At 41.8% G+C, this 16,541-nt stretch overlaps 2 protein-coding genes across 2 annotated transcripts; both read right to left on the bottom strand.

The window, feature by feature from the left end:
- Nucleotides 1-133: 133 nt before the first annotated feature.
- comtb (catechol-O-methyltransferase b) lies at nucleotides 134-8,412 on the bottom strand. The gene is made up of 6 exons (XM_030091549.1): nucleotides 8,290-8,412; nucleotides 6,985-7,156; nucleotides 952-1,069; nucleotides 655-848; nucleotides 442-573; nucleotides 134-367 (listed from the first exon to the last, which is right to left on the bottom strand). The coding sequence occupies exons 2-6, from the start codon at nucleotides 7,153-7,155 to the stop codon at nucleotides 188-190; spliced, it is 795 nt and encodes a 264-aa protein (XP_029947409.1). The 5' UTR covers nucleotide 7,156; nucleotides 8,290-8,412; the 3' UTR covers nucleotides 134-187.
- A 165-nt stretch (nucleotides 8,413-8,577) lies between these two features.
- Nucleotides 8,578-16,155, bottom strand: LOC115388415 (SRSF protein kinase 2-like). The gene is made up of 15 exons (XM_030091550.1): nucleotides 16,098-16,155; nucleotides 14,867-15,150; nucleotides 14,681-14,789; nucleotides 14,485-14,572; nucleotides 14,161-14,248; nucleotides 13,920-14,026; nucleotides 13,659-13,824; nucleotides 13,456-13,481; nucleotides 13,299-13,355; nucleotides 11,456-11,807; nucleotides 11,212-11,309; nucleotides 9,904-10,011; nucleotides 9,707-9,776; nucleotides 9,532-9,624; nucleotides 8,578-9,366 (listed from the first exon to the last, which is right to left on the bottom strand). The coding sequence occupies exons 2-15, from the start codon at nucleotides 15,078-15,080 to the stop codon at nucleotides 9,182-9,184; spliced, it is 1,761 nt and encodes a 586-aa protein (XP_029947410.1). The 5' UTR covers nucleotides 15,081-15,150; nucleotides 16,098-16,155; the 3' UTR covers nucleotides 8,578-9,181.
- Nucleotides 16,156-16,541: the final 386 nt, after the last annotated feature.

Below are 16,541 nucleotides of genomic sequence, written 5' to 3'. Positions count from 1 at the left end.
CATGATTAAATTCTTTATTACTTTAACGACTAAAAAAAAGGGAACTAATATGAGCTGTGGAAAAAAAAATAATCTGTGTTTAAAGGTTTTTATGCTATCTAATTTAACCAGTCTGGATCACTCCAGGTCCAACTGGGACGCAGGTAGCAACTGGACTAAAATGAGTCCGACAGCCCTAACCTGAAAACTACCCTAAGAAGACAGATTTCTCCAAGCCGTCCTCCACTTTGGTGTATTCCAGGTGGGATCTGAAGTACTGGCTTTCATATCGGGGGCTGGCGCGGACATACTCGAGGTATTCAGGCGTCCCCGGGCAGATGACGTTGTCAGCCAACAAGACGCTGCCTTTCTTTAAGAGGCCACACTCCTGAGGAAATAAATAAACAAAGGTGAGTGTCATGGCAACAGTGCAAAAGATATGATATGAAACGATCAACTTTCCTCCATCAGCTTTGTGTCGGGGAGATAGCGGTCTTTCCAGTGATCCAAGAAAACCAGATCAAATGTTTCCACCTCAAATTGCTCGCTCATTTTTGGGATCAAGTCACCAGATGCTCCTTCAACCAGCTGGACCTGGAATAAATAACGTCATCCAATCAGTTTTCCTGACACGGTCCTCAAAAAGGGGGACTGCTCTCAGACATTCAGGTTTACCTTGTCTTCAAGTCCTGCCCAGGCAATCACCTGACGAGCCACTGCAGCGTAGTCTGGGTTGAACTCCAGAGTGATGAGCTTGGCGTGAGGGGGCAGCATGCTGGCGATCCGCACCGTGGAGTAGCCGCAGTAGGTCCCCAGCTCCAGCACTGTGGCGGGGTTCAGCTCCGACACCACAGAGTCCAGGATGCAGCCTGTTGCATGAATAAGTAAGCACATATTAAATCAGAGATCATTTCTTTATCGACTGACTCCATGCATAAATGCAAGAGATCATTGATTCTGAAGCCTGGGTACCTTTTTCATCTCCTACATTCATGGCCCACTCCTTCTGTCTGCAGAACTGATCAATGGCTTTAACCACGCTGCGAGGGTCCCCTCTAGTGGCGTTTTTCTTTACTGCACCGAGGAGCCGCTGTAAAAGATAAAAACACTCCTTTAGGAGAAGATGATTAATCTCACATTGAATAAATTATTAAGCACATATATTAGAAAATATTTTAATGTAATATATTTCCATGGTTGATATGTCAGCTGAGTTTGGGCATAATGAAACCATACTGTAACTCTCGTATAACTGAGAATCCTCCTAGTAAAGGTCTCTCTCTTTGTAATTATTTCCGTGTCAAGCAACAGAATCGTGTCTGTCCGGATGCAGTCTGAATCAAATTAAGAAATTCATTATCTTGAGATTTCTCTCATACCTCTGATTAATTATTAAGATAAGACGACCTTTATTCAAGGGTCTCAAATATGCAGCATGCGGGTGAGGAAAGGACACGTTCAGTCTGGGCTTCTGGTGACCTTTAAAACTTTCCAATAAGAGGAGAACTGTAAAGGAAGAAGTAACTACTGTTTCTCATGTGTCCACTGAGAATCAAACAGTTTGAAGTGAAACGGCATCAACGTCACGCATTAATGTGTATTTGTTGGAACATATATGCTAAAAGCTGCATAAATAATTTGTTTTCTGAGCAAAGGAAGACTTCTGACCACATTAGTCTGAGGGAAGGATGACAGGATTTCAGAATTCACTTTTTTAAGCTAATTTCAGGGTGGTCAGGACAGATTACGCGGACAGAGCATGAAAAAAAGACAATTTTCAGTATGTGTGGCTTTTTTTTAAGCATGAAAACCAGCGAGTGGTTAGTAGTGATTTATTGCTGTGTCATTTGGCCAGTCCAGTCCAGCAGGGATCAGTTCAGCCTCAAATAGGCAACTAACACACCTGCCTTACATGATTTGGAGTCACTAAAGACGTCAGGCACAACACATTCTATTTTAATAAACAATCAAGTGAGGGTTTTGTCAAATAATTTTTTTTCTTCTCTATTATGAGAAAACAACTTTTCCATTTTTGTAAAACTAAAAGTGTGGTAGCAATCATGAAAATCTCTGGAAGCCTATATTAAGATCAGATAAGTTATCTTAAGCTATCTGAAATACACCAAACACTAATCTGCCATAATACAATAGTGTCGAGCTTCCCATATTTTGCTCAGATCCATCAAGTTGTGAACTTCAATCGATCCCAGGAGCTGCTGTGTGGCATCTGCCATCAAGCCACAGACTATTTAAGTTCTAAAAATAGGGAAGCAGGGCCTCTGTGGGCTGGTTATGTTTGTGCAGCACATTCTACAGATGGTCGATTGCATTGAGATTTGGGGAATACGCAGTTCACGTCACGTCTTGTGATTTCCACTCATTTCTGAAAGCGGTTTGGGCTGTTGCAATGAGAAGAAACCTCAGGTAATGATGTTGCTCTAATGTTTATATTTGGTCTGCAACAGCAATATATAGGAAGATGGAACAAGTCAAAGTAGCGTCCATGTGAATATGGACCCAAGATTTCCCAGCAGACCTGTACACAAAGCATCCGGCTGCTATTTCCCCAGATGATCACACCCCAGCCTGTCATATGATGTAAACCAAAAAAAAATGAACCAGACCCTATCAGACCAGTTCACTTTTCACCATTGTCTTATGGGGTGGATTTGATACCGACATGTTTGTTCTTGGACAAGGACCAGGACGAGCACTGGAACTGTCTGGAACAATCCATACGTTTGTATAAACTGCAGTGCATTCTATCGTCTATGTGGCTTTGTAGGGTCGAGGTGTGCTTGAGGGGAGTTGTAGCAATGCTCTGATCAAATCATTTAATCACACTTCATCAGACTTCCAACAGCCCTGCTAGCAATGCATCAGCTTTTCCCTAAAGTACTTACTCGATGTTTAATATTTCCCACACAATGACACACTGATCACATTGTCAGAGTTATTCAGTTAGCACTGCCACTGGTTTTTATGTTCAGGCAGCTGTTTTAAAGTCTTTTTTTTACCCCTTACGTCTGGCGTCAGCATGCTTCCAGCTCCTGCACACCTGCTTCCTGTAAGCTGATTGCTGCACTCTGACCCCACACCTGCCTGCACAGCTGATTCGCTTTTTACTCATTAAGTGTCTCGTTTTTACTGAAAAGGCTGAAACTTCCCAAAGCAACTTCTCTTCAGTTGAAACACACGTCACTCTCCAACTATCCCACTTGAAGAAACAAGACCTGTTAATGTATTTCATTAAATAGACTTCAATAACTCACTGGCAGAGGAAAATTGGCAAACGTTTAATAGAGGTAATCCAAATAATGTTGTTCGCTCCACAAATGCATGTTCCTTAAAGAAAACATGAACAAAGTAAACAGGCAAGCCAGCATTTTAAGATTTAATGCATCAATGCATTTTTACAAATATGTCCTAACTTTATTGTTTTTTTTAAAGCTGAATTAGAGCTATAATGAGAGAATTCTCACATGAAGCAGCTTCAACCAAATGGTTTCTCTTCACAAAAAGTCTTTTCGGCAGACTGTGAAATACAGACAACAAAGATGCAGTTTGTTTTTGTTACTCATCTACATATTTTTGCTTGAATTTTTAGTCCTGTGAGAACCCCCAGAAACAAATGTTCTATGAAACACGCCCAGGTTTCTGAACTGAGTCCGCTTTTAATTTTACATCTTAATTTCCAGAGAAGCCACTTTGTGCCCACGTTGTGATCAAAGGAGAAAAAGGCCCTAAGCTTTTATCAGTGACAGGAATAGATTCATCTGCTCTAATTAGCACAAAAAAAGAGGGAGTGGGTCTCTTGAAACAAGTCTTGCAAGTGTACGTGCAAATTCTAAGCTTCCTTTAAGCAGTTTATTTCTTTATATCATATTTTATCAGTACTTTACAGTCAGATATGAATGTTGAAACCTGAACTCATTAACTTTTGTCTTAAATTACTTTATTTTTACTAATGAAGCTGTATTACGGTACTTTTTTTTTTTTAACTGCAGATAATCTAAAGCATGAAGCCTTCCTATTTGTATAGTTTTGTGTCCCTATAGTGGAAACAATCTCTGCCAGCAGCACGCAAGGAAACTGCTCCCTCCTCAGTAACATCTGACACTTAGATGGGTTTTAACTGCATGTCCGACAAGCCCAACATAGTGATTAAGGATGATCAGAACTGTTAAATGTTAGAAAGGTAAATTGGTTGAGTAACTCATCTCCAGACCTTGTTAAGATGAAGACAAAGATGTGCTCCAACTACAATCCATTGCAAAGTCAAACGGAGGATTTTGCTGAGGCTGTGAATTTTCCCTCTCATTCTTTGTAGTAACGTTTTTAACTTGGATAATATTATATACCGATGCAGCTCAGTGGAAATTCAGACTGAAGTGTCTCGATATTTGAAGAATGGCCCGAGTTCAATTTATGAAAACAAATCTTGACTTTTGCTCTGTCACCAGTATGAGATGGACATTTAGGCTTTTAGAGATGTATCCTAATAATCACACATTGCAATGAAAGGTCTGAGACTGACTGTCACGACTGATGATGGACTGGATCATTTTAATTACCTCTTTTACATCCAGAGTGATAAAATGGAATCTTTTTACTTTCATTTTCTTCTGACCTTTGATCATCAATGGACCTCCCATAAACACATTTGTCAGCCTACGTTGTGTTTACAAATCATCAAACACTAATGTCAGCGATTACAATAGCAAATTTATTAACCGAGATATAAGCTGACATTGTTGCTCAAAGCCTTTTGGATTTTCTGTGTACGTTTACCTGACAATAACGTTAAATTCAAACATTCACTGACATCTCTGTGACCCACGTTTGCACTCAACGAGTGCCAAACTGGGACAAACAAACATTTTGCAGGTGGAGCTCCCTCTGGCTCCGCAGGCAGCCTGCTGGGGTCAGATTCAGATTCATGACTCAGGTCTGGTTAGAAAAGTGAGCTGAACTCACTGTTGGATGGTGATACAGTAAAATATAATGGAGGAAGTAATCTGTTCATCAACAAGAGCACAAATTGAGTGTAGATTATTCCTCAGACTGTTTGGTGAGCCTGTTCACACCACAGCCTCAGATTTCCACTCGGGGCTGACAGCAGAGAAGCCCGACTTGATGCTCTGTTTTTGCAGTCCATCAGCCTCCTGACTGGACGCGTGGTGCTTTCAGAGCAGCACCGTTGTACGAAGTAGTGGATCTGTTAGTTTTTCTGTCATCTTCAACCAGTTCTGCCATTCTCGTTTGACCTCTGTCATTCAGCTATTCATTTTCTGCCATTCAGGCAGAAAAATTTGGAGTAGTGAGATCAACTAAAGATCACAGTCTCTTGTGTCTGTTTAAATACAAGAGACAATTTTTTTTCCAAGTTTGATGCTTGATTTGATTATTAATGTACCTTATGGCTAACAGAGACGTCTGCAACTTGTGTCTCTCTGGCCATTATTTTAGATTTTGCTGCACAGCAGTCCATGTTGAAGGGAATCTTATCTCACAGTTCAAAGGTGTGAAATGTGACATTTTAAGCCAAATTCAGCAGTTTGTCAAAAAAAAAAAAAAAACATGGCACATCTTATGTTATCTCTAAAGGACTTTGTACGGAAGGTGAAAGGCTAACTGTACCATCATGGATAAATTCAAATACACGCCTGATGCCAAAATGTCAGCACTTCTCCACTAAAGTACCAACATTTCATAAATGCAACATAAACCACAGTTTTGGTAAAAGAAGAAAAATATCTCAAGCTAAATATGTTTAGTTGCTCCAGACTCATTTCATTTAAACAGCTCTTTCTCTAGCTGAAGCCCAGTGCCTCGCCGCTGGTGGTCACCTTCTCCGACCTTTTCTAGGAAGGTTGCGGGCTCCTGGACTAGAAGCACAGCTTTTTGTGCTCTACACTGCTCTAAGTACTTGAGTAAATAAGCCCATACATGTTCCTTAAAAAGAGCTTTGTGAATATATCTGTCCGCGCCCTTTTTTTAAAAAAAAAAATGTTTCTATATTTTTTCACCTGTTAGCATAAAAGTATAAGTATGGTTTTAAACAGTTTTCACGTTGTTCATAGAATGAAGTAGAACAAAATACTCACCCGAATGCTTTTATGATCCGAACAGTGCTTCGGGAGAAATTTAGATCCAAAATCGAGCGGCGGACATCCGTAAACGTCTAGCAGATGGGACATGAGTAACGCCGCTCCTGAAACGGCTTTAATCGTCCAAAAACTCATTAGTTTCACCAATATTTCATCATGGTCCGCTCTCACCACTCCTCCACGACAGCCCGGTGTCACGAGATATGTCATATATGCAGATATATGTCCTGTAAGAAGTGCACGTGAGTCTAGATATCTATGTCTAGGTAAGCTGGAGCTACAGAAGCCGCATTGTTTTTGTGTGTGTTTGAGTGCCGATGCTAACGCATGTGTCTGATACCCGCTCTCGGGAATAGACATCCTCACGCTGCCAAACGCCTCTGGACTTCATTTGAACATATTACAAGAGCATTGCGTGTTGTTGTGGTTTTGCTGACCCCTGAAGTGAAAGCTTTGTTTACAGCTGCCGCATGTGCAGTACGGCTCATTGTTTCAGGGGCTACCGGAGGCTACACAACAACTTTCTTCTTCTAGTTTAGTGCAAAATGGACGAATATCTGTCGTGGAGGAGTGACATGAGCAGACCATGATGAAATATTGGTGAAACTAATGAGTTTTTGGACGATTAAAGCCGTTTTAGGAGCGGCATTACCCATGCCCCGTCTGCTTGCTGTATACAGATGTCCGCCGCTCGATTTTGGATCGAAATATCTCCCAAAGCACTGTTCGGATCAGAAAAGCATTCGGGTGAGTATATTGTTCTACTTCATTCTATAAACAACATCAAAGCTGTTTAAACCGCACTTATCCTTTAAGCAACCATTACATCACATCCCTTCGCTTGAATCTTTATAATATACTGAAATGTTGTGTTGAGGTTGTACAGACGACACACCTGAGGACGAGTGGACTGGGTCAGCGTGTCCAACAACCGCTCCACAAAATAATCGTGCCAGAGCAACGCCAGTCCTGCGTGATACTGCACGGCAGCGGGGATCACCCATCTGTACAGCGCGTAGAGAACAGCAGCTCCACCAGCACAGCTGTAAATGAGAGCGTGCCACATCCTGCAACCAAGGAAGCATCACTTCAGCGTGGTGGTGGAGCAGAGATGCACTGAGTGAAAAGGCTGTTATAAAAGAAGTGCAGGCACAGTATAATAATAACACATCTGCATGAGATAAATGAAAGCTCTCATGTCTCCCCTCACCCTCCCCTCTGTGTTGCGATAATGAGATGGGTGTTTACTATGCGGTGTACAATACTGTTACAGCTCTTGTTTTCAGTATCAGCTCCCACCGCCATGTCCAATCTTTACACCCACACACAAGACAATGAGATGAAATCACTGCCTGGCATCTTTCTGATATGAATGTAATAAACACAAACACACAGTGCTGTATTGCGTGCAGCTCTTCCACACTATGGAGAAATTATTCTGTTCAGATATCTTGACCACAGGAGAGATGAGAAAGAACAGAAAGGAGAGGAGGAGAGGCACAGCCAGAAATCTCCAGAACAGAGCTCCTTCTGTGGGAATGCAATGAAAAGCATGGCTGGAAACAACTCTACCTTGCACAAATAATGAAACTGTGAAAGACAAACGGTGGTTGAGGTAATTCCTTTTGATTTGGAGTTAGAGTTGCATGGCAACTGGCTGGGGTTGAAGAGCTGTGTCACAAAAGGCAGAGCACAGAGGCTTTAACCTTTACTTGGGCGTCTTCTTCAACATACAACAGCAGATCTACGGCTGAAATGAAGAGTGGTCTTGACAAACCTCCACATGCACACACATGTTCACATTTCACATTGTAGAGGCAGTCAGACCACTTTGACCCTCATGCTGTAGGCAATGCCTACACACATTTCTATTCAAGTTCAGGAATAAAAAACAGGAAAGACAACACTAAAGATTTTTCTGAATATACAAAAATAACTTGTTCACAAAAGACAGTTTTTCCTTAACAAGTGACTAAACCAGAGAATTACTGCAGCCGCTTGGTAAATGTAAGCTTTGTTATCCCCCACATTTCACAACACTTCAACAGTAAACACTCTCCAGTCCACAGCAGGAATTAAAACTGAGCTGTGGTCTCCTTCCAGCAGCACACGAGCAAAGTCTTCTAGGGAAGTAAAAACAGCCTACTCATGCATTCCTCAAAGGGTTTCTCATTAAAATGGAGCAGAAAAGAAGACTTACGTGTGTCGTCAGGCAGCGCTCTCTCCTCTCCTCACCCCCTCTCGCTGCGAGAGGAAAAGCTGCGAGTTTCAGAAGAGCCGGACATATGCTCGGGTTTACATGAAACTCCTCCCTCCTCTTCCTTCCATCTCCTGTCTCAGTGCTGCGCTGAATGCGAGCATGCGAGGAATGTACAACAAATCTAATCTCCACACACACTCTCAGCACTGCAGAAAGGAGCGGAGCAAGTCCTGTTTGGCATTTGAAGGTTTATTGGGGTTAAATCTGAGAGCTTAGTTCATTATTTCTAGATCAGTGACTCTCGGCTCTTGTCCGAGACACCTACTGTCCTGATGTTTCAGATGTCTCTCCGCTCCAACGCACCCGATTCCTCTGAATGGCTCGTTATCAGGCTTCTGCAGAGCTTGAGAACCACACATACGAAGTGCGACGGAGCAGACTGATGGGGGTTTCTTTTTCAGTCAAAGGTACCACGTCGCGCTGGTTGGTTTTAAAGATACCAGCATATGAGCAGCTTTGTTCCTGAACTGAGGACTTCTGGGTAATCACAATAAATCCATCTTTTCGATTGCTTCTGCCCTTTCAGTATTTCAACAAGTTTTAATTACAGAAAACATATAAAACCATAATTATGTGAATTTAAAGAAACGCAAAAGATCTATGATTCTCAGTCTTGTTTGAATACACATTTTCAGTAAGACACGGGCTTTCTTTGGTCAGTACTATGCCTATAATGAAAGAACAAACAACTCAAAGGGGAAAAGACGAGCAAGTCAGGCTGATAAATATTAATGAAAGCTGTGCTCATGATGCCAGCACCAGGCTACTTCAACCAAGTCCCACATAACAGATTCAGCCCATTGAGCTCTGAATGACACGCAGCCAAGTGTGCCTAGGAAGCAATCCAGGGGTGTTTCAGACACTGGGCAGCTGTGGCTCTTTTCTCTGGCAGCAGCTCCAGCATGGTCAAGAGAAAGGAACTGAACTGGAGCGCCTCCTCTCGCTGCCACTCATACTTATCCAGCAGGATCTCAAACAGGCTCCATGGTTTTAGCTTGGAGATGTGTCGCAGATGTCCTGGAGGAAGAAAAACAGGTAAATTTAACACTTATTTCAATTATGTTTTTTAATAGAAAGGTTAAATCTGTATCTATGAAGAGGTGTCATAATGCCACACATGACGAAGTGTTTCTCAATAATTAAAAAAGAAGCATGAAGTGCAGTAGACTGAATAGATGTTACCTTTGTGGTTGAAGTATTGTTTGGAATTTCTCCCCGAGAGGGCGAATTTGGAAGGAAGAGGTCCCAGCAGCTCGATGATGTGAGCAATGTGATCTGAGAGGACACGGTCACACGCTGCATTATGAGCACATTTATTTCAGTCAAGGACAAAAGTGATGTTCTCATCTCCCCCGACCTTCTTCACGGGAAAATGTTGCTCCTGACTGGGGGTCAAACAAGTAGTCCCCTGTGGCCAGCTCAAAAGCCTGCAGTGTAAGGAAACGGAAAAAAGAACTATTCAATGTGATACATCTCAAACAAACAGCAGTGCTGAAATGAGTGAGATTGAAAAAAAACGATATTTCTTTAAAGATACTTTTCTATGCAGCTCACCATGCAGGCGGTGCTCCAGATGTCAGCCGGGGTGTTGTAGTCGGCACCAATCAGGACCTCTACGGAGCGATACTGACACGTCTGGATGTCTTCGGTGAAGTGTTTGTGCTGACAACGTGTGACAGCGTTCATTATTACATGACCTACGTGGAGTGGCACGTTGAATATGTGCTACGAAATCTACATTTTTTTATTTGAAACCAGATACTCTCAACACTTGTAATACTTACACTGTATTCAAGAGATTGGAACAAAAGTCAAGATCATCAGAAATGCTGAATGAGGGGCTAAATGTTGCTGTGGAATTAAAAAAACTAAAACTAAATCTATAAGAACACCTGGCTTCCACCAAAGTGTAAAATACTAGCATTACATTTTACAGCCAACTAATTATAATAAAAAAAAAATCATTATTTTGTGGTTTGTAGAAGCCGCTGAGGGCGGCTCAGTGGTGTCGTGGTTCACGCTCTTGCCTCACAGAAGGAATATCCTCGGTACAGGTCTGGGCCAGGCGGTCTAGTTTGCGAAGGATTTTCCCACAGTCATATAACTGATGCATTAATAAAGCGCAATAAATTCATAAAAGTATCCAGTTTACTTATGCAATAGACTGATGGGCTTTTGAAAACTGATTATTTTAGGCATATTAAAGATAAAGCGTGTTGAATGACCTCTGAGAATCCCACGTAAAAACACATCCAATTATCATCAAACTGAATTTTCTATCCCAAGACAAAAAAATCATACATTAAATATATTTAAATTATAGGGCCTCTGTAAGTAAACATCATGATCTAATTTGATCAAACCCCACAATAAATAAGTAAATGAGTCATAGAAAGCTTCTGAGGATATAAAATGCAAAATGAAATGCAAACAGCTTCTACTGCAGTTTTCCTGCTACGTCTCAAATCAACCTGTGTCTCACTGCTCAAACACAGCAGGTGTTTTTCACAGGACGTCAGGCTTAATATGGCTGTCATGCAGCACTCCTGTTGGAGCAGGTTCAGGAAAACAACAAGTTGAAAGTGTTCGTTTCAAAGTTCAGAAGCAACACACTGACAATCCGACACCCAGGAGAAGCTCAAAATATTTTATATCCTATAATAAAGACAATATTATTTGACACAAAATATTGACAAGGGTGATATTTTTTTCCAAACAATGGGACAGTTTGATACTGTTTATTCTTTTAATATATGTTCAATGAAAGACTGTAAACTCATGAAGGATGTATGAACTTTCGGTCATCATTTTGTTGGAAAATGGTGTGAAGGATTCCTTTTTTCTTGTTGAATAATCACTCACCACCCAGCAGGCATTTCCCAGGTCAGCAATCTTGATGAGGATTTGTTCAGCATTTTGAGGCTTCAGTAGGTCCAGAGGGACATCCGAGTCTCCGCCAACTTAAACGCAGAAAATGAAGGGATTCGACATCAATTAGCTTTTAATGTGCTGAGGTGGAGTTCATGTCAACACAGTGCTGTGGGTAGAGATTATCCAAGTAAAGAGGGACAAACTCTTAGAAAATGATTTATATAAGGAGACTGACCATGAGGGGTGGATGGTGAAGGTGGAGGAGGGTCCTTGTTTGCTGTCTGGTTTAATAATGCTGACCTGGATCCAGAGACAGGAGCATCTGTGCTGAAGTCGGACCACGAGCAGACAGAGCCTCTGTGGCTGAGCAGAGTCGAGTCACGTCGGTCTTCCAGCAGCAGAGTCTGTCTCCTTAGCTGGAGGTCGGGACCTGTGTTCTTGGTCCGGCGTGTGAAGCTGCGGGTGCTCCCGGGAGCAGCGACATCAGAAAACGACACCTGTTTTGGCTCAGCCACGCTCTCCTGCCTACGCCGACTTCTGTCTTTGCCCGTCAACCGCTTGATCGGACTCTTGGAGACTTTGCTCGACTGAAGGATGACAAGTAATCAACAGAGATTCACATGAAGAAAATGTGGAATGAGCTCGGTGAATAATAAGACCTACCTCAGAAGAACAGAAAATCATGCACATGAGGCCCAGTGTTAGTCTATTACTGACAAACTGTCACACCTTTACTTAACAGCGTCACAAAAAAACTAAGGCATTTTTTATTTTATTCTATTTTCCGAAGCCAAATTTCCAAGCTTTATATAAATGGAGATCAGCCGTAACCTTATGATAATATTGTGTGGGTCCACTTTTTGCTGTCAGATCAGTTAAGCTGCGATTCATGAACTCCACTAGACCTCTGCACATGTGCTTTGGCATCTGGTACCAAGATCTTTTTCCCAGACCTTAAAGCCCTTTAAGTTTTAACTTGAGGCCTGCATGGGATTATGTGCAACAATGAAACATAGCTGCTCATGAACTCATCACACTTTTCCTTCCTTAGAGAAACACTCTGACTAGCTTTCACAATTTAACCGTTTTTGAACTCACTCAAATCCTTCCATCTGGCCTATTTTCCTGCTTCCCTTGTTATGCATAACCCTCATTAACAGATACCGTGATCGAGACAATCTCTTTAATCATCAGTAGTTACGGCTGATCAGTGCAGTCTTCAAAACATACAACCACGTGAGTGGGTCAGCATCAGCCAGCTCTGCAGATAAATAACACTCTTTGTATTATATAGAATAAGAAACAAAAGATCATCCCGGACCAAGCAAGACATGCACAGTCGCACAATGAGTTGTAGTTAAATAAACGCAGCAGCTGTGGGAAAGGTATTAAACTCTGTAGCTGTGTCCTCTCACACAAACCTGTCAGCAAGCAGAGACTCAACAGAGCAGTACAGCCAGAAAGGTTTGGACACCCTAAAAAAATATGAGTGGTCTGCTTCCGTGTCTTGTTTCAGCCTCCGGCTGTGACAAGTACAAAGAGCTGTCCGTTTTGTGATGCAAGAGCTGCCCACAGCAAATACATGATTACATTCTGGACAGCATTTTTTTATCTCCAGTGCAGAAAGGAGCCTGAAATGTTGCAATACAAGCCGTGCGCAAAAAATGAGAATGTCTTACTTTTACTTCACTTTTATTAATTTAATTTTGTAAAAACATATGGATATACAGTTCCAAAAACTAAAATACTTGTGCAGCATATTAATAAGTTTTGGAACTGATTTAATTTTAAAAAAAAATGTATGAGACAAATAAACATGCCTAATGAGTCGATCATTCCTGCATTAAAAAAAAAGGTTTACTAATTGAAAACTACTGCAGTGCACCTGCAAGCATTTGTTGAATTAAAAAAAAATATTAAGAATGGGAATTAAATTCTTTTGACTTCATTGTCACATGCATCAAAGTGATACACAAAACAGAATGTAACTCTCGGAGCAGTGAGCGTGTACTGATCTTTAACATGCTGTTTGAAGCTACTGGTGCTTTCAAGATGCACAAGCATAACGTCCATCTTACCCAGTCCCCAATAGTGTGGAAAACCCCAGTCAGCTTCCCCAATAAGTTGGACAAACTCTTTAAGAAATTCCAGCAAAAAAAAAAAAAAAACAATGATCACAGAGCAAACAGAGCGAAATGTACGGAGGACGTAATTGATAGATTTGAGGCTGCACACCTGCTTCTGTCTGGAGCCTCGGTTCACTGGCAGGAAGTGAAAATATCCGAAAGGGAAAAGAGGAGCAGAGTGAAAATAACAGCTGCGATTTGCGTGCATTTAATCATTACTTCTAGCATGTACTCACAGTTTCTCATTACAGGCAACACAGCTAGAACCTGATCTCAACATGTAGGCTTTAAGTTCTACTCAGTGCCACTAACCTGGGGAGCTGGGGAAGGCAGGGGGCGCAGGGAGCTGCCACAGCTTGGTGTTTGCCGCAAGCTTTTCAATATAAGCCTCATCCACCCTCAGCAGGATGTTTTCTGGCTTGATGTCTGTGTGGATAATCTTGCATTTAGTGTGCAAGTAGTCTAAACCCTCCAGAACCTGTGATGAGGAATGAGAACCCAGTCATCGTCAACGCATTTTGATGGAAATTAAAGAATAAAAAGACGATTCAAGACGAAAGAGTTACACAGCACCTGTCTGATGATGCTCCTCACGCAGGGCAGTGGCAGGCCTGTGTAGTTGGATTTAATGATCCATCTTAAAAGCTGGTGTCCGAGAACCTCCAGAACCATGCACACATCCAGGGAGCTGTTAAGGAGCTCGTTTCATACTGAGGAGTGGTTTTCTGTTTTTAGAAGGCCAAAAATTAGTAAAAAAAAAGTGCAAGCTGTATATTAGATTACGATGGGTGCTTATTGATCTTAGAAAGGATACGCTGTCCATTCACTCCAGACACCCTGAAGTCATCAATGAGGTGCACAATTCTCTCACGTTTCAGATCTTTGGGGTCGCTGTCTCTAACCTGATGTCAGCATAAATATACAGTGACGACGTGTGATTTTATAGCACAGTTTGAAAATAACATAAATGACAGTGACTGGATAAATTGTTAAATGAACTTAAAATTTGTCAATTCGTACCACCTTTAAAAAAAAGTCTTTATCTTCCCTTGGTGTGTTAATGTATTGTTAAAGTTAACTGAAATAACCAATTAATATTATTTGTATGATTTTAGAATGACAAGAAGGTGACACTGACACATTTCAGTAGCTTGATCTCATCCAGTGCCGTCTCTGTGAATGTCTGAGCACTCTTTACCACCTTCAAAGCCACAAAATGCCCCTTCCTGTGTGCAAAAAAAAAACCCGTCATAGAGGTATTAAAATGTAGATTACATTATATACAGCATAAAGGTTGGTATATTTGAATGAAAGCCAGAAGCTCCTGTACTTACACCATATCCCAGCAGAGCCATACGGTAGAGAAATGACCCCATCCCAACTTTTTCACCACTTGGTAACGGTCAACAAAAATTTCTCCAATCTCGACAGGGTAGTAACCACCTGCAAGGCATCATGGGGGAGATTAATTAAAGCTCTCGACCAGTGTTCTTTATTCCAGTGCTTCCGGTCCTTCTCACCGATGTCGTAGTCTGAAGGATTCTCCTCTTGCTCCTCATCAGACACCAAAGACTCCGGTGGATGAGAATTGCTCTGCACAGCTGGAGGGTCCTTGCTGGGTTTAGGACTCTGCGGTCCGGGGTCTGGGGAGGGCTGAGGGCTGGGTTTGACGGGGGGATTAGAAGAACTGCTTGTAAGCAGGGCTGACATTGCAGCAGCATACGATGACGACATGTTTAACCGGAGCCAGGAGCGTTTTAGCACAGCTGAGGATGGACCAGGATGACAGCACTCAGAAAAAAAGCTACAACAAAAAAAGCATGGAAATATTTTGAAAAAAGAATGATTACACACAAAAAGTGCAGTAGCAAAAGTTTCACCACTCAACCTGTAGCAGTTCATTTGTGCCTTAACATGCTGGCTGAAGCAGGTTGTTCGCAATGACATTTTAAAGGGTCCGGTGAATGTGTATTCTTATTTTTAGCTGGACGAGTGGCATGTCAACGTAAATAGCTCCTGACACTGGTCCAGCTGCAACTGAACTCTTACTGATATGCATGGACCGCTGCAGAGTGGGACCACTGTGGTCAACAGGACCACCAGGCAAACCTTCAGAAACTCCACTCCTTCACATCTGGACAGAGCAAATATTTATTAGCTGTTGATGATGCTGGCCTGCTTTAACAGAAAAAAAAACATGCCATTTTGCTTATGGGTGCATTTCTTTTTTAGTATTGAAGAGTTGGTTTGACATCCACAGAGCAAATCGTTTTACTGACACTGAATACAAATTATAACAATTCAAGATAGACGTTTGGAATATTAACAGCTGTAATTCGTATTTAACTAGTAGATATGCTGTGTCATGTCCTGACAGATATATTCTGAGGTGCTTATGAGTGAAATTGTAGTTTTTTGTCAAATGTAATCATATTTATTTGCCAGGTACAGTTTCATTATAGTGAGAAACACAGACTGAAGTAACAGAAGTAGAAGCTAACAGAAGTACTCTCCTTACAAAGCTACCTTTTCTGCAATGCCTGACAGTTTTACTCATAGTTTTTAGTTGTTTTCATGTGTTTGTTTGCCGTCTGTGTGCAGTCTAACGTTCCTGTATCGGTGTCTGTCACTTCTCCCTCGGCTCCATTCCAGAGGAATGAACACGAAGCGCGCGTGGCGCTGCGGGGAGGAGAGCACCAAAACTCCCCGCTTGTAATAAATACTCGACAACATCGAGAGGAGTGGACTTACCCCGCGCGTGAGCGAAGTATCCAGCTTTAATGTCTGTACCGCCGGAAACGAAACGCACCTGGCACGAGGACAGGTCCTGAGGGCGCGTGCTCCGTTCTTGCTCCTCGGTCCGTCCGGGCGGCCCTGAAAACACTCCGCTCCAGAAATAGACCTTTCTCCACCTCCGGTTCCAGACACAGTAAGCTGGTCGATTTCTCTAACCCTAAGGGTTATAAAAATCATTTTACTTTTAAACAACATATTTTGGTAATTAAGAATTTAATATACTTTAATGCAAAAGTGTCAAACATGAGGCCCGTGGACCAATCCCAGCCTTTAATAGGCTCCAATACAGCCAAATCACTGAAATGTACAAATGTGAAAGGGAACAAACTAAAGCGAGTTGTCTGTACAGGAATTATGTCGTGCACATTTATAGTTCAACTCTAAAGTCTTTTACCGTTT

Source organism: Salarias fasciatus, chromosome 5 (genome assembly GCF_902148845.1).
Source record: "Salarias fasciatus chromosome 5, fSalaFa1.1, whole genome shotgun sequence".
Classification (NCBI taxonomy): Eukaryota; Metazoa; Chordata; class Actinopteri; order Blenniiformes; family Blenniidae; genus Salarias; species Salarias fasciatus.
This window is presented reverse-complemented; position numbering and strand designations above follow the sequence as displayed.

Bases quoted from the DNA above. Each gene is read 5' to 3' on its own strand.
- comtb (XM_030091549.1), bottom strand. From the start codon at position 7,155: ATGTGGCACGCTCTCATTTACAGCTGTGCTGGTGGAGCTGCTGTTCTC. The intron at 1,070-6,984 runs GTGTGTCGTCTG...TATCTTTTACAG, and splicing joins CCCAGTCCACTCGTCCTCAG to CGGCTCCTCGGTGCAGTAAA. The intron at 849-951 runs GTACCCAGGCTT...TTCATGCAACAG, and splicing joins GAATGTAGGAGATGAAAAAG to GCTGCATCCTGGACTCTGTG.
- LOC115388415 (XM_030091550.1), bottom strand. From the start codon at position 15,080: ATGTCGTCATCGTATGCTGCTGCAATGTCAGCCCTGCTTACAAGCAGT. The intron at 10,012-11,211 runs GTGAGTGATTAT...ACACGTTGTCAG, and splicing joins TGGGAAATGCCTGCTGGGTG to CACAAACACTTCACCGAAGA. The intron at 9,367-9,531 runs GTAACATCTATT...TTCTTCCTCCAG, and splicing joins ACAATACTTCAACCACAAAG to GACATCTGCGACACATCTCC.